At 43.7% G+C, this 23,919-nt stretch overlaps 1 protein-coding gene across 4 annotated transcripts in view; it reads left to right on the forward strand.

The window, feature by feature from the left end:
• The first annotated feature begins 15,448 nt into the window (after positions 1-15,448).
• Positions 15,449-23,919, forward strand: part of LOC308578312 (receptor-type tyrosine-protein phosphatase epsilon-like) — a 62,760-nt gene continuing 54,289 nt past the window's right edge. The window contains exon 1 of one of the 4 annotated variants that reach the window (XM_081178586.1): positions 15,449-15,717. In XM_081178586.1, coding sequence (XP_081034712.1) covers positions 15,561-15,717 — 157 coding nt within the window. In that variant the 5' untranslated portion in view covers positions 15,449-15,560. The remainder of the gene's footprint in view (positions 15,718-23,919) is intronic. The other 3 variants (XM_081178584.1, XM_081178585.1, XM_081178587.1) reach the window with 3 other exon arrangements.

Below are 23,919 nucleotides of genomic sequence, written 5' to 3' on the forward strand. Positions count from 1 at the left end.
AATCCTCTTTGGGTAGTCTGAAAGCTTTTTTTCTTTCTTTTTTAAGGTGGGGGAAACCCGAGATGAAAGTAGGAATGTGTTTAAGCTAAAGTTGAATTGTAATGTTTGTTTATAATGCTTCTGAATTTCATGGACTGGGAAAAGCCTCAATGACCTTGCTCCCAGCCCTCCCCTTGCTGCAAAAAATAAAATAAAAATATCTACAACCACAGGAGTTTTACCCCACATTGCCTTAGATGGCTAAGCTAACATGTTTAATTAGAGAAAAATCATTACTAGCATTTGTTAAGGATTGGAAGTTTCCTATGGACCTTTTGTGTGAAAGAGAAAATGAACTTGCAGTATCTGAATTTGAAGATTGAAAAAAAAATACTCTCTTTAACATTCTATTTTCTATAAACCAGTATCATACGTAGCTACTGAGACCCAGAAGTCCTTTTATTCTAGTCTCTCCCTTTAGTTTTCTTTCTTTCCCTTTGTCTTCTACTTTTGTTTTCTCTTTTTCTTGTATTTTCTTCCTTCTGACTTTCTTTCTGCTCTTTCTTAGCTTAAGTAGCTGTTTTAACTCAGTATATTATAAAATATATGTTTATAATGAATATTATTTCTGTCTGTCTTAGAATAAGTATCAATCAATAAATACAAACTTTTTTAAAAAAGGATTTTTACACCACAAACTCTTTCCCCAGTGTTCTGTCGCAAACTGTTCCCCCAAGGAAAACACCCTAGCAGTTTCTTGCTGCAGCCTCACCCTGCCAGCCCCACAAATCCCACTCCCAGCCAAGTTCTGTATGCCTCACCCCTTCCTTCTCCTCTGTAAGTACCCCGAAGCCTAATTTGCAACAACTGTGTCTTTCCTCAGTTGCTCCTAATCCTGCAGATATCCTCCACCTGCTGTCCAGGGACCCAATACAGCATCTATGCAAGAGGGAAATCCAGAGGCCTGACATCAGCACACCCTGTGGCATGACTGCACAGCCTATAGTGGCAAAGGACTGAGGACCCCCGAAATTTTAAAGAAGGGGTGGGCCCCTTCAAAATTCCCTGGGACAGTGAGACTTTAACACTCCCTATGGTGTGCTTGAGATATCTAGGGGATCAAGGTACTCCCAAAATTTTCAATAGGCGTGGGCCCCCTCAAAATTCCCTGGGATCACACAATGTCAGCACACCCCCATGGTGTGCTTGTGACATATACAGGATGGGGAGGCCAAGGACTCCAAATTTTCAAGGGGGTGCCCCCCTCAAAATGCCCTGGAGCGGTGTGATGTCAGCACATGCCATCTAAGGGGACATGGGCTGAGTGTTAGTTTCTGCTCTCTTCACTGTGCAGCGAAGTGCTTGTCACAAGACAATGTTCACATTCCACAGTCAGAGTACTGTTGGGTTTTCCCACGGGAATGGGAGACTGGATGTGACGTACACTGGTTTCCTGTTTTTCACTGCTCTCTCGGTGTTCTTCGTTCCGAGGAGAAGGACGGTTGCTTCTCTGCTCCCGCAGAGGCAAGATGCATGTTTGTAATTTCTCAACATTGAACTGAAAATAAAGCAACGTTAAGCATGTGGCACGTACTGCTCATCATTCCGCTGAGTACAGGACTCTGCAAATACAACATTTTTGGTTATGGGCCCAGAAAGACGCAATCAAACTGAAGAATGGAGACTCCAGAAGCCGAGTCGGAATGCCGGCAGAGGGACAGAGAAACGGATCGGAGTTATCTGCTCTGCGCGTCGAGTTTGATTGATGAGAGGTATGTGCTCATGCTCCGGGCAGCCTGCCAGCTTCTAGTTTATGGTTTTATGGCTGGACTTTGTACTTTTAAAGCCGTTTTGCCGCGATACAGGCAAAGGCTCTAAGGCAAAGGCTTGGAGGCTGGGAAAGCGAAAGTACTTTTTACAAGTGCTTTTGGAATGAGGTTTGAAAGCAGCAGTGACGCAGCTTGTTTAAAGCAGCAATGATGGCTAATGCAAAGCTGGTTGATGCTTTTGGGATTCCTAAGCTCAATAAGAAAAACTATACGAACTGGGTGCAGTATGCAGAGGCTGTTCTGCGGAAAGAAGGTCTGTTTAATGTTATTACAGACAACCCCCCAGCTCCAATTACAGATGAATGGGCTACTAAGGATTCAAAAGCAAGGGGAACGCTTACGTTGATAGTATCCCCAGAAGAGCTCTGTCTGTTGCGTGGAAAGACCACAGCCAGAGAAATTTGGGACACTTTAAGAGAGGCTCACTTGAGGACGGAAGCTGGTTCCTCAATGTACTACTATGCCAAGCTGCATGGTATGGCTCTTGCTGAAGGTGGAGATGTGCGTACACACCTGATGGAGATGCAAAATCTGAGACATGAGCTGCAACAGAGAGGACTCAACTTTCCAGAGGCTGTGTATTCCTTCATGATACTACATTCTTTGGGTCCAAGTTGGGAGTCCGTTGCCACTCAGATTGCTGTTCAGCCAACTGCTCAGCTCACAGTAGCATATGTTACTGCCGTGATCCAGAATGAAGCAGATCGCCGGGGTGCTAGCTGCATGGGTATGGGGGAGTCTTCACAGACGTCATCCCAGAGTGCAGTGGAACCACCAGAGGGCGCCAAAGCTTTGAAGGCAGTGAAATGCTACTCGTGTGGACGTCTAGGCCATATGAAGAGGGAATGCAGATATCCCAAGGCCAAGACAGAGCAGCGCAGCGGAAGTTCAGCGCGTGGAAAAGGCCAAAGCAAAGGCAAAGGTCCGGTCTCCAGGACAACGCAGCACAAGGCAATGGTCTCACGCTTCACTCCAAACGTTGCAAAGGTCCAGAAGACGTCTAGATCTTTCTTCGTTGTTGATTCAGCAGCTACCCACCACATGTGCAACGATAAGCGACTGTTCGTGTCTTTTACACAGCAGGAAGGTGCGATTCACCAGGCGGATGACCACACGATCCCCAGTCAAGGCTACGGAACTGTTGTACTTCACAGTTTGGACTTATCGATACAGGATGTACTTTATGTCCCAGATGCCACACACAATCTACTCAGCGTTATGCAGCTGAATGAACGGGACATTGACGTTTCATTCAAGAACAAGAAATGCACCATCACAAAGAAGGACGATTTTGTATTGCATGCTGAAAATGTTGATCGTTTGTTTGTTTTGTATTATGATGATGTGCAGAATGAGACTTGTTGCATTGCAGGTTCTAACAAAAGTTTGCATGCAGGATGTATTCATGATTTTCACCGAAAATTTGGTCATTTGCATTTTGAGGCAGTATCTAAAATGCCTGCCTTGGTTGAAGGTATGACTATTAAACCCTGCAGGTACCACATGAAGTGCAAGGCATGCGCAGCAAACAAGGTGAAAATGGCTGCGAAAGGTAAGGTGTCTAGTAGGCAAGCTACAGAACCATACCAGGTTGTTCATGCTGATTTAGTTGGTCCACTATCACCCTCTTTGGGTGGAAATAAGTTCTTCATGGTTCTCATTGATGCATTTTCCAGGTATATTTATGTGTACAATCTCAAGCAGAAATCAGAGGCTTTTCCAAGGTTCAAGGAATTCTGTGCTTGGTTGGAAAATGTGCATGGTAAGAAGATAAAGACTCTTTTCACTGATCGTGGGGGAGAATTCACTTCTCAGCAGTTTGAAGCTTTTCTGACTGAGAAAGGAATTCAACACGATTTGTCCAGTCCTCGCTCGCCATGGCAGAATGGACTTTGCGAAAGGGCAAATCAGACATTGCTTCAAGGGTTAAAAACCTTGCTGCATGATGCCAATCTTCCAGAGAGTTATTGGGCCGAATCTCTCTCGTGTTTTGTTTACAGTTACAATCGCAGGTTATCTTCAGCGATTGGTTGTACCCCATATGAGAAGATGTTTGGCAAGAAACCATACATCAAACACATGAAAATTTTTGGTTCTGACATGTGGGTTCACTCACCACAAAGCTCCAAGTTAGGCAAACGTGGATTGCATGGTATCTTTCTAGGTTATCAGAAAGGTTCTTACAGAATAATGATGACTGACTCTAAGACAATTAAGCTCACAAGAAGTGTTGAGTACAATGCCAAGTGGGGGGAGAATGTGGGAATTTTCCAATGTTATCCTGATGACAGTGATGAGACTGAGGATAAGCAACAGCAAAAGCAGCCGCAACAACCCACACCCACTGATGAAGGTTCTGATTCTGAGTCTGAAACTGAATCGGATACTTCAGAGGATTTCAAGAGTGCGAAAGCCTCTATGCGTCCCTCTGAAAGCTCTGATCAAGAATTGGAAGAACCATTGTTCACAATAGGCCACTTTTCTCCTAAGAAGGAAGAGGAAAGTGTTGAAGACTTAAGGCTGATTCGCAGGTCACAAAGAGCCACAAAAGGCAGACCTCCAAAGAGATTTGCTGATGAATTTGCTAAAACAGCAGTAGCAGCTGTTAAGAGCTCCAAGAAGGTATTTGAACCTTCAAGTTTCCAAGAAATCCAGGATTTGGATTCTAAGGAAGCTGAGCCATGGTTAAATGCCATGAAGGCTGAGCTTGATTCCTTAGAAAGGAACAAAACATGGGAGCTAGTTCCAGTAGTTCCAGGAATGAAACTGCTTGGAAGCAAATGGGTCTTCAAAGCGAAGACAGATCAGAATGGCAAGATAGTCAGACACAAAGCCAGATTGGTAGCCAGAGGTTTTGCACAGGTACCAGGTGAAGACTATCACGAGACCTACTCACCCACTGTGAGGTATGAGAGCATTAGGCTTATGCTCAAGCTAGCTGCAGAGGAGAATCTACACATTAGTCACCACGATGTAAATACAGCATTTTTGTACGGATCTCTAGGTGAATCACTTTATATGCTTCCACCTGATGGCGTACAGGTAAAACAGGGATTTGTTTGTGCTCTAAAGAAGTCCCTTTATGGTCTCAAACAAAGTGCACGGTGTTAGCACACAAAACTCACTGAAGCATTGTTTTCTCTAGGTTTTCAGCAAGGGAAAGCTGATCCATGTGTATTTGTCAAAGAGGAGGGGCAAAAGAAGCTGTATTGTTTGTTTTATGTTGATGATATTTTATTCTTTTGGAAAGATGTCACAATGTACAATAACGCCCTAGCTCAACTGAAAGAGCACTTTGACATGAAAGATCTTGGTGAGGTAAACAACTACCTATCTCTGGAAATAGAGAAAGATCAAAGTGGTAACATTCTAGTACACCAGTCACGGAAAATTGCTGATGTGTTAAGCAAACTGAACCTGATGGATGCTAACCCTGTAGACACACCGATGACAACAGGTTATCAGGTAGATGACACTGAAGAAGCATTTTCTGACACTACACTGTACAGAAGTGTGCTAGGCAAGCTAAACTTCATTGCCAGATGTTCAAGACCTGACATTGCTGTTAGCTGTAATTTGCTAAGCAGACAAGTTAACAATCCTACTGTTAAGGATTGGAAAGCTCTGAAACGCATAGCGCGGTATTTGAAAGGCACTATGCATTACAGACTGAGATTTAACAATCAGAAGTCTGGTGGTCTTGAGATTTTTGCAGATGCTAGTTTTGGAAGTGACACTGCAGACAGGAAAAGTACGTCTGGAGTTTGCTACATGTACAATCAGGGTCTATTTGATTGGTCATGCAAGAAGCAAACAACAATTAGCTTAAGTACTTGTGAAGCTGAACTGAATGCACTGTCTTATTCACTTAAGGATTGTGAATGGTTGTTACAATTGTGCAAAGACATGAGAATTCCTGTCAAATGTCCAATCCAGGTTTACCAGGACAACAAAGCATGTTTGGCTTTGCTGAATTCGGAAGGTTGTAAGCAAAGCACGAAGCACTTGCAATTGAAGGTGCAACATGCTAGGGAACATATTCAGAAGGGACTCGTAACGGTGTCCTATATGCCAGGTAATGAAATTCCTGCTGATGTATTGTCCAAGATTGTATCAAGGGATCAACACTGTACCTATGTACAGAAGTTGGGTTTGTACTGATATTGTACGAACACGCTGCCCAGTGATGTTCACGGAAAGGGGGAGGATGTTGGTTTCTGCTCTCTTCACTGTGCAGCAAAGTGCTTGTCACAAGACAATGTTTACATTCCACAGTCAGAGTACTGTTGGGTTTTCCCACGGGAAAGGGAAGCTGGATGTGACGTACACTGGTTTCCTGTTTTTCACAGTTTCTCTCGGTGTTCGTTATTCCGAGGAGAAAGACGGTTGCTTCTCTGCTCCAGCAGAGGCAAGATGCATGTTTGTAATTTCTCAACAATGAACTGAAAATAAAGCAACTTTAAGCATGTGGCACGTACTGTTCGTCATTCCGTTGTGCACAGGACTCTGCAATATCAACAGAGGCCATCTGTGACCCACCATTTTAAGACACTGATTTTCATGAGAGCATATACTGTATTTTCCCATGTATAAGACTATATTCCCCCCACCCAAAAAAAATTAAGTTTAAAATTGGGGGTCGTCTTATACACGGAAAAATATGGTAACTAGATACAGTAAGGTTGAAGGCACAATGTAAACTGGACTTTGAAAACATATTGTTGAATAATGCATTATCTATAACTAGACAACAATGTAATGATCATCAATAAGTTTAATGTGTTAATTAACTTTCCAATGCCATTTGTGTTTCTTGTGAATGGGTTCCTGCTTCACTTCAGATGTTAATACAAGAATCACAGCAATTATCACCAATCTGCTAATGTAAAAGGTTAAAATTGTACCTATTGAACATATATTTAAGCTCTAATTGTCACCAACTGTGATTATTATTATTATTATTATTATTATTATTATTATTATTATTATTATTATTGCATCTCACTACCATTCAAATCTCACCATACAATTGTTTCATGTCATGCAATCTGACAAAGTGAACAGAGCCCATGAAAGCTCATGCTTATAAATGAAATAGTCTTTAAGGGACCATAGAATTATTTTTGCTGCAAGCTACTCATCTGGAAGCTCTCTCCCAGTAACAATTACGGTATAACTATTCAGTCTTTCAGAGCTAGGGTGTCCTTGTTCTTTTTGGACAGCAATCAGCACTATTGGAGCACTGCATATTTTTTGTCTCAGTTGGGAGATTTGTGAAGAAATCATGAGCAGCATGCAACTAACTCATTCCATCAGCACAACGACTGACACTCAGTTTTTCTCCCTAACCTCATGTTTGGAGGTTCCAACAATCTTCCAGAGCAGATTTGGGGGAGGGTGTAGAAGGGGAGGAGAGACAGAGATAAATTTTGTTGTGCAAACATAACTCTTTACACTGATGGAAAGCATTGGCTGGATTGTGTCCTGTCTGAAACGTTATGTGCCTTCTGGGGGGGGGGGGAGAGCTATTTCATCTTCTAACATGTTAAAAGATTTCTGTTGACATTTTGTGCAGGTCATTTTGGCTCATTATTTTTCATACAGTAAAACACCAGAACATCCCTGCTGGATCAGGTGATGGTCCATCTTGTCCAGCATCCTATTCTCATGGCCAACAGATGCCTATGAGATGTGTGAAAGAAGGACTGGAACATAACAGCATCCTCCCCTCCTGTGGTTTCCTAGAACTGGTATAAAGTATTGCACTTGGGCAAAAAAAATGAGAGGCACAAATACAAGATGGGGGACACCTGGCTTGAGAGCAGTACATGTGAAAAGGATCTAGGAGTCTTGGTTGACCACAAACTTGACATGAGCCAACAGTGTGACGCGGCAGCTAAAAAAGCCAATGCAATTCTGGGCTGCATCAATAGGAGTATAGCATCTAGATCAAGGGAAGTAATAGTGCCACTGTATTCTGCTCTGGTCAGACCACACCTGGAGTACTGTGTCCAGTTCTGGGCACCACAGTTCAAGAAGGACACTGACAAACTGGAACGTGTCCAGAGGAGGGCAACCAAAATGGTCAAAGGCCTGGAAACGATGCCTTATGAGGAACGTCTAAGGGAGCTGGGCATGTTTAGCCTGGAGAAGAGGAGGTTAAGGGGTGATATGATAGCCATGTTCAAATATATAAAAGGATGTCATATAGAGGAGGGAGAAAGGTTGTTTTCTGCTGCTCCAGAGAAGCGGACACGGAGCAATGGAGCCAAACTACAAGAAAGAAGATTCCACCTAAACATTAGGAAGAACTTCCTGACAGTAAGAGCTGTTTGACAGTGGAATTTGCTGCCAAGGAGTGTGGTGGAGTCTCCTTCTTTGGAGGTCTTTAAGCAGAGGCTTGACAACCATATGTCAGGAGTGCTCTGATGGTGTTTCCTGCTTGGCAGGGGGTTGGACTCGATGGCCCTGGTGGTCTATTCCAACTCTATGATTCTATGATTCTATTCAGAAGCGTATTGCCTCTAGTAGCCATTGATAGCATTTGTCCTGCATGAATTTTTCTAATCCTATTTTAAAAGTATCAAAGCTGGTGGCCATCCTGAGGGAGCAAATTCCACCATTTAGCTATATTCTATGTGGAGAAGTACATAGGTAAAGGTAAAGGGACCCCTGACCGTTAGGTCCAGTCGCAGACGACTCTGGGGTTGCGGCGTCCATCTCACTTTATTCGCCGAGGGAGCCGGCGTAGAGCTTCCGGTAAGAAAGCTTTAAAGATGCTTCCATTATCATTACAATGGAACTTAGATTATAGAGTCCTAGAAACAAACACTAAAACAGCAACCTAAGTGGTTTCTAAAGATACAAAACAATTACGTGCTATAAATGCAACAGCAGCTGCACTAAACTTGGAACAGTAAATTCCTCGTAAGTCGGGGTGAACAAGTGTTCTGTAACCTGATGTGGAAGCCCAGTAGCATAGGAGCAATTTGCACCTCTAGAAGAAGGGGATTTGGAGTCAGGTGCCACTACAAAGAAGACTATATTCCATGTCTCCCCACAACAAGCCAAACCTTGTTCCATCAACTTGGATCCAAAGTTGCTTAGGTCTTTATGTATCAGCATATGCCAGTGCTATATGTCCTACAGAACTAATGTTATATGACTGCACAGGTATACCTGGTAGCCATGCTCAGGACCAACTGATGTTTCTGGACCATCTTGAAATGTAACCCTATCTAGAGTTTATTGCAGTAGTCTGGACATGAGGTGAGAGTATGGATCACAGCAGCAATGCTGTCGCTGACCAGGAACAGGCATAGCTGATGAATCAGCCACAGCCGAGATAGACAACCCTTGCTACTGATGTCAGGACTCACGTTGTCAATGCTGGATCTAGGAGTACCCTAAGTGTCAAGGACAGCATCTAGAACAGACTATTGAACCACCTCCCAGGCATGAGAACCACCAACCAACAGTAGTTCAATGTTCTCAGGATTCAGCTTCAGTTCATTGGCTGTCATCCAGGCACCAGTTCAGCATGGCTTCATCTAGTTCACATGGTATGGAGAAATAGGGCTGGGTATCACCTGCATTAAACTAACCATAGTTGGTGCTAAACACAGCACAGGCAGCAAAAGCTTCTGAACTCCTCCTACAGGTACTCACCTCAAATGATGAGGGAAAGGGAGTTGGAGCATGTGAGCCCAGGGAGAGATGTGATTAGTGTTTATGCAACACTAATCCATGTTTCAGCATTATGCTTTAATGGAAGCATTATTTGTTTATCATTTGCCTTTCCATTTAGAAAACTTCTGTACTTCAGTTCGGAACAAGATGGTTTAGAACATTAAAAACTAAAACCTTAGGATTGTCCCACTTGCATTAACCTCCCGTCGAAGCTTTGTGATCAGTTTCACACTAGCTTTGCTTCAGTGACTTTGCATTCTCAGGTGGCCCCAGGCCATTCGCTGGGTCAACAATTTTAAGACATAAACAGCTTCAGTAAAAGCACCACTAATAATTGTAGACTAAAAACACAGAAAAACAGCAGAAGCATTAAGAGTGATAGAATAATACAGTGGTATCTCGGGTTACAGACGCTTCAAGTTACAGACTCCACTAATCCGGAAGTAGTACCTCGGGTTAAGAACTTTACTTCAGGATGAGAACAGAAATTGTGCTCCGGCAGTGCAGCGGCAGTAGGAAGCCCCATTATCTAAAGTGGTACCTCAGGTTAAGAACAGTTTCAGGTTAAGAATGGACCTCCAGAACGAATTAAGTTCTTAACCTGAGGTACTACAGTGGTACCTCGGGTTACATATGCTTCAGGTTACATACGCTTCAGGTTACAGACTCCGTTAACCCAGAAATAGTACCTCAGGTTGAGAACTTTGCTTCAGGATGAGACAGAAATCGTGCTCCGGTGGCGCAGCGGCAGCAGGAGGCCCCGTTAGCTAAAGTGGTGCTTCAGGTTAAGAACGGACCTCCGGAACGAATTAAGTACTTAACCCGAGGTACCACTGTACTGTAAAGTCTGGGTCTGGTACCTACAATATTTGGTGTCAGTGTAGCTCCCATTGTAGTGCAGAAGTAGCATCTGGAGCTGAGCATTGTCCCAAGATCTTAATCAGAGATGAATCTCAGTGGTGTACCTTCACATGAAGGGATTGCAGGAGTTTTAATCCTTTCAAGTATGCATTTCAATCAACCACTTTGCACTGAACTCGTTTTTGTTTTTTGCAAAATTATTAAATGGGTAGGGAGCCTCAGGCAGTCTTCCAGGTCTCTCTGTCTGTCCTTTGGGACTCTCCTCAGGCTACACTTCTCACTTGACCTGTTTCACTTTGTCCTTCATTATTTGTTGCCTGGCAGTGATGTGTCCTTGAGCTCAGATGATGACTCTTCTTGCTGAGATGAAGATTGAGAAAGGTGTGTGTGTGTGTGTGTGTGTGTGTGTGTGTGTGTGTGGAAGCTAACCTACTGTCCAAAGGAGAAACTTGCATTCATTGTTCCATCCACTTCTGGCCCTTCCCACCACTGGAATGTGGCCCTTGGAATGTGGACCTCGGGCTGTAAAAGGATCCCCACTGCTGCTGTAAAAGGTCATGGTAGTTCTCTATAACAAAAGAAGTGATCGTATGCATACTCCATCTAGGCATGCTGTATGTATTGAACTATTTTCACACTTGTCTGTGTTAGAAATATTCAGTTTGTTTTTTTACCTTTTTCACATAATGCTTCATTTATTTTTTAAAAAAAGTTTTGGGGATGTGATATGGATAGAGTTTCTTATGTTTCAGAAAGTGCAGGAAAAGCAGAAAACTGGCATTTGACATGGCTCAGGTCTCTTGCTATACAGCCCCATCTGCTGTACAAAAATATAGTGGCACCTCAGAAATGCTGTCCAACCCAGGAACGGGCATAATTTTACCATTGAAACATGTTTTACATCCTTCTTTAAGCTCACGCTATTCCTTTCATTATTATTATTTTTCAGAAATACTGTATAGTGTTTTTGCAACTAAGCAATGAAAATTCTACAAATAAACCTACAATTTTTTTTTTGCCAGACCTCTAGTTTCAAGCTGGCTATATTTTTTTCCTGGTGGATATAATTGTCCGCCACATGGTTTCAAAAGCTGCGATTTATCTGTGTGTCATTGGAATAGTCAGCTTGGGTATTGGATGATGTAGAACCAACAGGAGGAAGCAGCTTTTGATACATGTGATTAATAAAAATGAAGTCTGGCTACTAATTTACTTATTCATTGATTCATTTGTTGCATTTGTTTCCTGGCCCATCTGAACAGGTCATACTGGCCTAATTCGGATTTCCTGCAGAAGCCTTGGCTCCCCCTACCCTACAGGATTATAAGGAAGAGCTGGGAAACTTTCATTTGAATTTTAAATTACTTACACCATGTCACAATATTCAAATCTGGACAAAACATGGTTAGTCTTAGCTTGCTTCAACAATTTTTTATTTATTTATTTTTTACTTTAGACCACAGTTAATGAACTTGGAATTTTTTTTTTAGCAAACCATAGTTAAGATTAACAAGAGTTTAGGGTCCAGATGACATGTTAGTATGTGAATAATCTAAAATCTATTTTCTTTTAGTCAGACAAAGGTTTGGGCAATTCTCCAGTGGAAAAGGATTTCATAGCTGAGAGGCAGACATTGCACACACCACTGTATGCTCTTGAAGTGTTGTCTTTGTGCGTCGTTGGTAAGCTGAATAATCAATAGTGAGCTTAAGATGCTGCCTATACTAGGGATTGTAATGGGAGACAGAGAGGAGGGCAGTTTAGCAATGGTGCAGTGCTCAAGCCATTTACAGCTTTGGGAATCGTTTTTAGCTGTGCTGTGTACTGTCTTGTTTATTGCTTGTGTCTTCGAAAGATTAAAAAATAAGCAGAAATCATAAAACTACTTCCTTGCTTTAGAATTTTAATATATACTTTCCCTCCCATAGCATCTAATCATATATTTAGAATAGTTGACGGAAGTATCCATGTGAATTTAGAATTGAATTCGAGCTTTTCCTGTTTCTTATTTGTGAATCAAAAGTAGCCTACATATTCTCTTGAAGCATCTTCTGAACACATTTTAGAGATAAGTAAAGCTGAGTTGTGGGGCGCGGGTGGCACTGTGGGTTAAACCACAGAGCCTAGAACTTGCCGATCAGAAGGTCGGCGGTTCGAATCCCCGCGACGGGGTGAGCTACCGTTGCTCGGTCCCTGCTCCTGCCAACCTAGCAGTTCGGAAGCACGTCAAACTGCAAGTAGATAAATAGGCAGGAAGGTAAACGGCATTTCTGTGCGCTGCTCTGGTTCGCCAGAAGCGGCTTAGTCATGCTGGCCACATGACCCGGAAGCTGTATGCCAGCTCCCTCGGCCAATAAAGCGAGATGAGCGCTGCAACCCCAGAGTCGGCCACGACTGGACCTAATGGTCAGGGGTCCCTTTACCTTTACCTTTAAGGCTGAGTTATAATGAGGTTGGGGTGGCTATCATAATTGGTAAATTGTTGTCAACTTACTGGGACTTCGCGATGTCATTTTAAAAATGTTTGTATTGATGAAATCCAAGGTATGCCTTCTCAGAAGCCATAGCTCTATTGCTAAAGAGGAATAATTCGGACGGGTGTAAGAATCACCTCTTTGCTTCTCTCCAACCCCCATTAGGTTGTTATGCCTGTCACTATTTTGAATTTCCTGGTAGTAATCATTCTCACTACTACTGAAGAGATGCAAAAATTCTCTATTATTCATTCCTGTCAACTATAACTTCGCTACTTGGTGAACAGTGATACCATCTGGAAGATCTGTCTGTGTCACTAGAACTGTATTTGGTGTGCTGAATTTAGGTGTTCAGTTCTTCGCTTGTAATAATGTGTCTTTAGAAGAAGAAGAAGAAGAAGAAGAAGAAGAAGAAGAAGAAGAAGAAGAAGAAGAAGAAGAAGAAGAAGAAGAGTTTGGATTTGATACCCCGCCTTTCACTCCCTTTAAGGAGTCTCAAAGCGGCTAACATTCTCCTTTCCCTTCCTCCCCCACAACAAACACTCTGTGAGGTGAGTGGGGCTGAGAGACTTCACAGAAGTGTGACTGGCCCAAGGTCACCCAGCAGCTGCATGTGGAGGAGCGGAGACACGAACCCGGTTTCCCAGATTACGTGACTACCGCTCTTAACCACTACACCACACTGGCTCTCAAAAAGACTAGCTAGGAATTGAGTCAATTCTTGGATTGTATTTCATCCTTCAGTTATTGTCAGTGACTACTGAAATGAATATAGGCTGCCTGAGGCTAAAAAAATATGTTTTGTATAGTGCTTTAGGAAAGTCTGGTGATACAATTTAGTATTACAGTGGTACCTCAGGTTACATACGCTTCAGGTTACAATACGCTTCAGGTTACAGACTTCGCTAACCCAGAAATAGTGCTTCAGGTTAAGAACTTTGCTTCAGAATGAGAACAGAAATCGTGCTCCAGCAGCGTGGTGGCAGTGGGAGGCCCCATTAGCTAAAGTGGTGCTTCAGGTTAAGAACAGTTTCAGGTTAAGAACGGACCTCCGGAACGAATTAAGTACTTAACCCAAGGTACCACTGTACTGAATTGCGGTTCTTGACCCTTCTCTATCCACTCATGCCATTCAAAAAGTTTTTTCCTGACTTTGTCATCTCATATTAGAACCAGTAATTTTTGATAAATTATATTTTAAAGCCCTGTGTACTTTTAAAGGTTCTCTCCTGCACAAGTTCTGTTATGCCGCTGTCAGGATTTCTCTGCATGCTGGTATTGTATATTTACATGGTATAATGAGGGAGGGGCAGATGACAACTAGTTTTGCCTAGTTCATAATGTAATCCTATGTACCTTTAATGAGAAGCAAAATAATTTTTAAAAATATAGTAGGTTCGGTCCAGTGTGTATGTTGGGGCACTCTGTGAACACATTACAGAGAAAGAGAAGCAGCCAGAGTATTCTTATTTTAGTTAGTTGTTCAGGGCTTTGTAGATTGGTACACGAACCTTGTGCAGGAATTTATAGGCAGCTGGTGTATATGTTTTGGCCAAGGTGTGACATCCCACTGTCTCGCACTGCCTCCCACCGTCACCAGTCTATCTGCTGCATCAGTTGGTGTTCCGGGACAATGCCCAAGGCAGTTCTGCATAGCACGTCTCCCAAATTACTGTCGAGCCCTTCCTATAGGTCAGCCTTGCATTATTTGATTGAGCAGGAAGAAGAGGGACAGATGAGGATATGGGAGGAATGTGGAGAGCTCCCATGATGTGCCTGTGAGTATGGAAGAAGGAAAGGAAGGGAAAAGGGATTTGGTTACATTCAGTGGGATCTCCCGCCTCCCCCCCGGAGACTGAATTGAGCCTGCTGCGTGTGGGTTTTTAGGAGGCAAACCAGACCTGCAGTCAGTAGTATAATATCTAGTTATAATATCTAGTCGTATGATTACGAGTTATACTTAAATTATTTTATGTATTAGTGGAGCTGGTGTTGTAGCAGCTTCAAGCGTACCAGTTCCGACTGCATGTTTTCAGTGCTCACTTGTGGAAGAACAATAACAATCCAGCAACTCATCATATAAGAAACTAAGTTGTCAGCAAGAAAAGTAGACCGGAACAGCAGCAGATTGTTACAAAATGATCATCACACAACCTAGGAATTTGTTCCATTTTCTGCATATGTTGTTTAGTTTTATACTCACTAGAATTTGTGTCAGATTTCTTCTTGAACAGCTTGTAATCTCTGCCAGCTTTTGGATGTGCAAACAAGCAGCAACAGAGGAAATGTGGGTGACTCGCATTTCCTCTTTTTGTACTTCCATGTAATATGCAACGTGAGAACTTGTGCACCTTTCCCCTGGTGAGATACTGAAGGCCAAATGTTGAGGAAGAGGCAGAAACCCCCAGTTTGCATATCCCAGAAGAAAAGAGGAAGGGCGAGTGGGGCATGTGTCCTCTCTTGCAGTTTCTGTGTAATGCCTGGAGCTCCCTTTTTTTTTTTTTTTTTTTTTTGGAGTAGCAAGTTTTTATTCTTGGTGTTTTTCAAATCCCTTAATTTTCCAAACTTGGAAGATTTGTGGTATAGAATAAGACTTTGGGCACTAGGGTGGTAGTTTCACAAATACTTATAAGACTTTGGACACAACAGATAAATCATATTCCCTTACAAAAGTCATTCTTTCAAAAAAATAAAATTCAAACCTCCTTCGTGATAGTATGAACATGACATGAGTATGTTAGTATGGGTTTTATATTTTTCTCTGTGTTTGCTTAACAGGTCCATGATGGAATACTCCTGTTCAGTCTTGCTAATTTCCATTAGTTTTCTGCACGGCGAAGCGTTGCGTGGCAATGGGACTGCATCACTTAATGATACAACAACAAGTAAGAAACACTGAATTTTGGGGGTTAGTCTGCGTCAGTACCTTGTTCATATAAATCTTCATTCCTTTGGTTTCAGATGGTGTTTCATGCTTCCTTCTTTAACATTTATAGCACCATGTCACATATCTTATGAAATCAATGTGGGATCAGGCTTGCTTTCTTCTCAACTCATACACGCTGAACATTATCTGTAATATGTATGAGTAATTGACAATTTCCCATTGACAAATATTTTGTTATGATGCTCTACTTTGGAAGCTTCTCTGAGGCTTTTCTACAAAGCGTGTTCTCACTAAAAGAGAGCACGTGTTGCGGATGGGGCCGAACAAAACTCCACTTGGTTGCCAGGCAGTATTAGATTCAAGGGGCCTGGAGCAGATTGGAGGATGGTGTTACTGGGGTAAATTTGATGTTGCCAATTTAGGGGTGGGATCAGTGGTTATTTAAGCAAGGTCCACAGCTTTCTCTTTCTCTTTCGCTGTGGACATCGGATCACATGGAGCACTTGGACTGTCTGGAGGACAGTGATGCAAACTTCTCATTGTCTGGTTACATTTCTTTAATTCCCCCTTCTTTTAATCCTCTTTAGTCCCTTAAATAATTTAATTCCCCTTTTTCCTGTTCAATTTCCCACCCCACCCCTTACCCTGCCCTGTGGGAAGATTCTCCCTGTATCTGTGGCTTGCCTTTCTTTCGCAAAAAGGTTTCCCCCATTTCTCTTGTTGAAATTGTGGGGCTAGTCAGGGCTGTTCTCAGCTTAGCTGGAATCACTTTCGTTCATAGCACCCCGAAGGTTGGCTTTATTTGAGTGTGTGCAGCGCTGTTGGCCAAATTTTAATCTAGCCTTGGGCGGGAGCACTATTTTGAGTTCCTTTAATATTGCTATGAGACTAAGATTCTCAAGAGCAGAGGCATGGAGGCCTATTCGGCCTGGGCATAACTTCCGAGCCTAAGTATGCTACAGGTAGCAGTTAATTGTTAAGTCTCTGACCTCTCTATAAGAATGTACCTGCTTCCAGGCTCAGTTGCTGCTAATGTATATCTGAGGCAGTCAGAGGGCGGCAGAGGCTCTCAGTGCCTCCAATGACTATGAGCACTCTGTATATGCTCTTGAACTATGCTGTTTCTGAACAAGTTTATTTTCTTTAAGTTTGTTTTGCCCTGATAGTGGCGACTGCCATTTTAGAGGCGAGCCATTGTGATTTAGTGGCTAAAGTGTAGGACTAGGACCTGGGAGACAGGGTTCATATCCCCCTCTTAGCCATTGTTATAACAAAACAAAACAAACTGCTCCTTTTGGGCTATTCTGTTGCTGGGTAGTTCGGCCCATTTGTGATAAAAGAACTTTGGGTTTCTTGAAGGGGTGCTTCCCTCTAAAAGGGCAAGCAGGGGTACCTGGACAAGCTGTGGGCTGCCTCAACTCTGCTATTTCACTGGAAACATTTATGCCTGGCCTGGCAGGTGATCCTAGGGCTTTGCCCTAGAATTCGATGGCCTGGAAGCGTTTCCGGCCTGAATAGTGTCCCCATGTGGTCCATGAAGCATTGGTTTCACCAGTTCCTTACATTGTTTAGTTTTTGCGGACTATGACTGGGCTTTTGCAAATGCCTCAAGAGCTTGCCTCTCCTGCAGGGGATGACTTGTGGACGCCCCAGGTGTCTTCTTCCAGAAGGAAGCATCTTCGAAGGCTGCAATCCAGGAGGAGGGCAAAGAGGAGCAGGGATCATGATTCAGACATCACCTTGGACCTCTACAGGGGTCAGGGTGAGGCTGTCCCGGGTCTTTAGGGATCATCCTGGATAGCTCAGCTGGTCAGCGCATAGTGCCGGTAATGCCTAGGTTGCAGGATTGGTCCCTATATGGGACAGCTGCATGCTCCCCCATTGCTCTACCTGGACACTTAGGTCCAGTGTCGAGGGCCTTTTGGTGGTTCCCTCACTGCGAGGGATGTAACAGGCGCCACGTTTGCAATATGCAAGCGGGAGAAAGCACCTTTGTGTGCCCGCACTGCAGTTTGCTCTGTGCGTTGCAGGGCACAGCGCTGCACGGGCTGCATTTGCATTGCATTGCGTGAGAGATTTGCATTTGCATTGCACAGAGGTTGTGCGCATTGCACAGAGGGTGTGAGTGCATTGCACAGAGGGTGTGTGTGCATTGCACAGAGTGTGTGTGCATTGCACGGAGGGTGTAGTGGCATTTGCACAGAGTGTGTGTGGTTTGGTTTTTGTTTTTGTTTTTTGTTTTGCATTGCACAGAGAGTGCATTGCACGGAGTGTGTAGTTGCATTGAACAGAGGGTGTGTGCAGTGCACGGAGTGTGTAGTTGCATTGCATGGAGGGTAGTTGCATTGCACGGAGTGCGTTTTTGCATTGTACGGAGTGTGTAGTTGCATTGAACGGAGTGTGTAGTTGCATTGCATGAAGTGTGTAGTTGCATTGCATGGAGTGTGTAGTTGCATTGCACAGAGTGGGTAGTTGCATTGCATGGAGGGTAGTTGCATTGCATGGAGTGCGTTTTTGCATTGCACAGAGTGCGTTTTTGCACTGAGTGTGTAGTTGCATTGAACGGAGTGTGTAGCTGCATCGCACGGAGTATAGTTGCATTGCATGGATTATGTGAGCACTGCACGGAGTGTGTTTTTGCATTGCACAGTGTGTGTCTGAAAAGGAAGCTGGCTCGGCGGCAGTTTTGTCGGGACTTTTTTTAGCGGTTCTGGCCAGCGTCGGCCCTGTAAATTTACGTATTATGATGGCAGCACAAGATGCCCCCTGCCCAAGCGGGGCTGGAAGCTGGCAAGCAATACCTCAATACTTGCCCATATTCCCATTTTATTTAGGGATCCAGTTGGATATCGTTGCTAAAACATACCACTTGCCTATGGAGAAGCTGTCTGCCTTGAAGGAAGTTATTTTGTAATACTTCCTCTGTAGCAAGTGATGCTTCATCAGATCCGATCTTGCTGGGTCACTTAATTAATCTTGCATGCAGAGTGGTTGCCCCAGGCCGCCCCTTCCCTTCCCACTAGGCCAGGCTGCCTGCGGCCTGAGGTCCCCTTACCTTTCTCATGCAATGGGATCTCATGCAACGGTTGCAATTCCTATATGTATGCAATAGTAGTTGGCCATGGCAGGATACTTGCACAGGGATTTTTCAGGTTCATGCTGATGCTGCTGGATCTTTGCCCTTTGGTTTTTTATTTCAGGGGCTGCTGGTGTGCAAAGCCATGGCCTCAAGCCCGGTATGGTGAGGCAATCATGTGACCTAACTTTTGAGTTTTCCCCATTGTAGTAGCAGTTCACATGTGGCCCGAGGAGTTCAGTGACCATCGGATCTGCTTTTGGTCTGATAACCAGGTAGTGGTGAGCGTCTTGGCTAAACAGTTCTCACGCTCCAGCAGAGTCTCCGCCCCTCCGCTCATGCTTTTGAGCTGCACCGCTTAAGGTTTAATATTGTGCTTTCTGCTCTCCTGATTACGGGATCCTCTAATGATGTCTCTGACACTCTATCCCATTTTCAGATGGAGCGCTTCAGATCCTGGGCTCCAGACTCAGCTATTGCCAGACTTTTCCAGACCACCTGTGGCATGTTGACAACAATTAGTAATTACAGAGAGCAGCAGCTTCCATTTCCCCTTCTGCTTTTAGCTCTTATGGGAAGGCCTGGATGGATTTCTTAGCCTTAAGCTGGCAGTCCTCGGCCATTCAGATGAACTGGCCCCCATCCTCTGAGCAGATCCTGCAGTATTTGGTCCACCTGCCGCAGATTGGGCGTCCTGTTATAACTATAAGAATTCAGTCCGCTGCAATGTCTGTTATACTGAAGCTTTATTTTTCAGAGACCCTTGCATAAAGTTTGTAATGTGCAGGGCCTTGGAAGGTTGGAATAGGCTCCAACCTCATAGGACAGTGGGCAGGAAGTCGGTCAATTTTACCTATGCAGGATCTGCAACAAGTTAAAACTTTTCTGCTGGTAAAAGATCAAGGCGAGACTCCTTTCAGTATTCCATTGCATTTTGGGCACTGAGGGTTGGGGAAATGGTTGTTGGAGCCAGCACAGGGCTGAGAGTCTGGAGGCTTATTGCTTCAGGACTTTTCCTTATCTGCTTTGGAGCTTGTCATTAGAGTTGGGAACTCTAAAACAGACTTAGTGGGCAGGAGTGCCACAATCAGGCTTCCCATTACACATGAGGAGGGCCCTTGCACGGTTATGGATACCAGAAAAAATTGGCTTTTCATTCCCCTGGGGGCTGGCCCACTCCTAGTGCATGAACATGGGTTCCCGTTAGCCAGGCATTAATGTGCTTACGCCGTGCACCAGTTATTACGGCCTGCGGCTTGCCTACCACTGAACACGCCTCATTCCTTCCGAATAGGGCTGCTGCAACGGCTGCACACTGGGGGCCTGTCTGTAGACAGGATTGTGAATACGGGTCATTGGAAGTCTGACGCTGACAAGGGTTATATCAGGAAGTGTCACAATGATGTCTGTGCTGATGCTTGTCTGTTATTTCCTTTTCTCATAGGAGCAGCGGTGCACATTTGGGCCACAGCATTGTACACTGGGCTGGCAAGCGCGCTGACAAGTCTGGACTGGGGCGCCATCTCAGTCTTCCTGCCCATGTGGACATATACTGGATGTCCAGATGGGGAATGCTTTGGGAGGAGGTCCTTCCTTTGGTGCGGTCGAGTGTGACCTGTGCAGGTCCTCCCGCAGGGCTGGTGGTACAGCTGGGCAAGAATGATTTGCTGTCTTCCTCCAGCATAAGTTTGCATTCCTGCATGCAAGAGGGCTTGGATTGAGTTGATGGCAGCTCTCCCTGGACTCAAAATAATTTAAGGCATTTGGTTCAAGGTGGTCTGGAGGGGGGGTTGGAGCACCTGTCCCCTCCAATGCGCAAAGATATTCCATTACAGGAAACCAAGGATTTGCCATGCTTTGTCAACCCCTTTCGAGGGGTAGGGCCACGCAAGAGTCCCTGGGAGCATTTGGGGTGAGCTTGAGTCTGATCCTGGTTCATTGCTCCCCCACGCTGTTTACTTGTACTGACGATATGGTGGGGCCCAGTCGTCAGTGCTGCCCTGCTGAGGTCAGGTGCAGCTAGTCGGGAACCAATGCCTAGACAAACTACCACCGAGCAGGCCAGAAAGCATGTTAATATGGCGGTGGAAAATAAAATAAATAAAGTAAATCAAATCAAATAAATAACATATAAAATAAAATAAAAAATAAAATAAAATAGGTCCTTGCTTTAGGTGGTTCTGTGATATTGCACCCTGCTATTTTCTTCAAGACTGTTCCCCTCTTTGGGGCAGATGGGGGGTGCATCTTTCCCCTATGGGGAACGACACCTGGTGGGATGCGATTGCCTTGGGATTCATTGCTCCCCCACAATGTTGCTGGTACTGACGATATGGTGGGGCCCAGTCGTCAGTGCTGCCCTGCTGAGGTCAGGTGCAGCTAGTCAGGAACCAGTGCCTAGACAAACTACCACCAAAGAGGCCGGGAAGCATGTTAATAAGGAAGTGTAAAATAAAATAAAATAATAATAAAATAAAATAAAAATAATAAAGTAAAGTAGGCTTTGCTTCAGGTGGTTCCATGATTTTGCACCCTGTGATTACCTTCAAGGCTGCTGCCAGCTTTAGGGTGAATATTTCCCCTATAGGGAACGACACCTGGTTGGCTATGGTTGCTTTGGGATTGAAGGAAGGGTTGCATTTGTGAGTGGTTTGGCGGTGAGCTAAGGCTCTGTGGCGGTTAGGCATTGGTTAAATTGGTTGGTGGAGGGGTATGGATTGGCTGTGCCTGCCCCTCCAATGCTGCTGCTGATGGGTATTCCGTTAAAGGAATTCTGGGGCTTACCATCCCTTCGTCCAAACCCTTGGAGCAGGGTGCGGGCCGTGTAAGTTCCCAAGGAACAAGCAGGGAATAGCTGAGGATCTGTGTCGCAGTCCCAGCTGTCCCTGGTCTTGTTCCTCCACACGCTGACTCACGGGAGTCAGCGCTGTCCCCAAGGCGGGGGGGACAGATAGTCATAACCAATGCCTAAGCAACCACTCTCAATTTGTATGAAAATAAAGTTGTGGCCAAAAGTATGCCAAAAACCTTAAACAAAAATTATGTGTGATGTGTGAGTTATTGGGGTAGGGGTTTTGGGGGACCTCAGCACGCAATTCTAGATAAGAAGCTACAAACCTCCAGTACTTGTCATTAAGGGCTGCCAGTAGTTCTTTGGTAACTCTAAAGAACAGGGATTGAGCTTCTTTTACTGCTGCCACAAAAACCTTGATGGTTTCCAATTAACTTCATTAATACATAAAGCAGTAGCTTGAAACTGACTGCTCTTCCTCTTACTGAGTTCCCTTGCATTTAAATAATCTTACTCCAAATGCAAGTTTATTTCTTGGTTCAGGAACCTCTGCTTATCTAAATCAGCAGTCATGCATATTTTCATGTCTGCAACATGGGACCTCTTTTTGTTGTCTGTATCCATTTCTCTCTCTATTTTTTTTTTGCTTATTGCTTTTTCCCAGTGGTCTGGCTTGTATAAAGAAGCTACCCTCTAGACCTGTGGTTCCCAATGTGGGGCACACGCCCCAGAGGGTGCAATTCGATTTTTAAGGGGGACAATTCGAGAATGAGTTATTAACAGTGAATGGCCTTTCAGGCTTCCTCCACATGAATAGGAGCTGACTTTTTGAATAATAAGAATTATATGTCACGGGGCGTGGGGCATCAGGATTTTAGAGATGCTTAGTGGGAACCAGACAGTCTTGCAAGATGTGAATTGTGATCACTCCTCAAGTTTCAGTTTTAAGAATTCCCAAATTGTGTATTTACGGGCCTCAGCCAAGAAGAAAAACGGGACTCTGTGAGCATGACAAAGAAAACACTTCCTGCAGAGCTCAGTCTCATCTCGCGTCTCATGATAGGCCAGCAGATAAACAAAGGTGCATGTAGTGTGCCTTATGTGGGTCAGGGTGAAAAGTAACACAAAAAATAACTTGCAAAGTCAGCAAGCGTCACAACTCAGATGGCAGGTAAAACGGTATGCACTGAACCAAAAGTGAACTGTTCCAGAAACTCTGCAAATGCCATCTTGGTAGTCAAAATAACCCCACAATTAATTGATAGTTGTTGTAACAATAAGGTCGTGTATGTTTATATTAATTTGCTTTGATATAGGCTAATTGGCTTGCTTTGATGTTATCCTTACCTGTGGGCTTGGGATCTATTGGTAAGATTTGGGTATTTGCCATCAACTGGTCATGTGAGGTGATGCAATGGCCTGGCCAAAGTGACATAATGCTGCTTTGTATATAAAGAATGTGTGAATGGTTGCTTGGACGCAGACAAGCCATCTCCATGCTGCAGTGTCTGTCAGTCCTGCGTCTGTAAAGTCTGGGAGATCAGCAGGCTGATTGCTTAAGTCTACACCTTTCCTTCTTTTTTAAAAAATAATTTTTATTGATTTTTGCACAAATTTTCCAACATAACAACTCCAACACCATATAACAAATCTTTGGCTATCACGGCCTAAGACTTCCTTCGACCCCTTCTAATGGTTTTCTAAATTTCTTTTTATTTTTGCATTTTATTACTATGCTTATTGCTATAAGTCCAATCTTGCATCAGTTAATTTTAGTCCCTTTCCCATTAATTTATATAGTCCTCCTTACAAAACTTCTTGTAACCCTACAAGTGATGTTAGGTAATTACAATTGTCTTTCAGATACAACATAATTTTCTTACAATCCTTTAGGAAAGTCTGGTCCTGCTGGTTTTGAATTTTTCCTGTTAGTCTCGCCAGCTCAGCATAGTCCATTAATTTCATTTGCCACTCTTCTTTTGTTGACATTTGCTCTTGTTTCCATCGTTGGGCTAATAATATTCTTGCTGCAGTGGTCACATATAAAAACAATTTTTTATCATTCTTATGAATTTCTGTACCTACCATACCAAGTGAAAGAGCTTCTGGTGTTTTTTAGAAATGTATATTTCAACATTTTAAAAATTTCATTATAAATCATTTCCCAGAAGTCTTTTACTTTTTTACATTCCCACCACATATGGTAAAACGTGCCTTCTTTTTCTTTACATTTCCAATATTTGTTGTTTGTTTTGTACAACTTGGCTAGTTTTACTGGTGTTATATACCATCATTTTCATTATATTTTCTACACCTTTCTTTAATAAAGCACT

This window comes from Podarcis bocagei, assembly GCF_964188305.1.
Source record: "Podarcis bocagei genome assembly, chromosome: W".
NCBI lineage: Eukaryota > Metazoa > Chordata > Lepidosauria > Squamata > Lacertidae > Podarcis > Podarcis bocagei.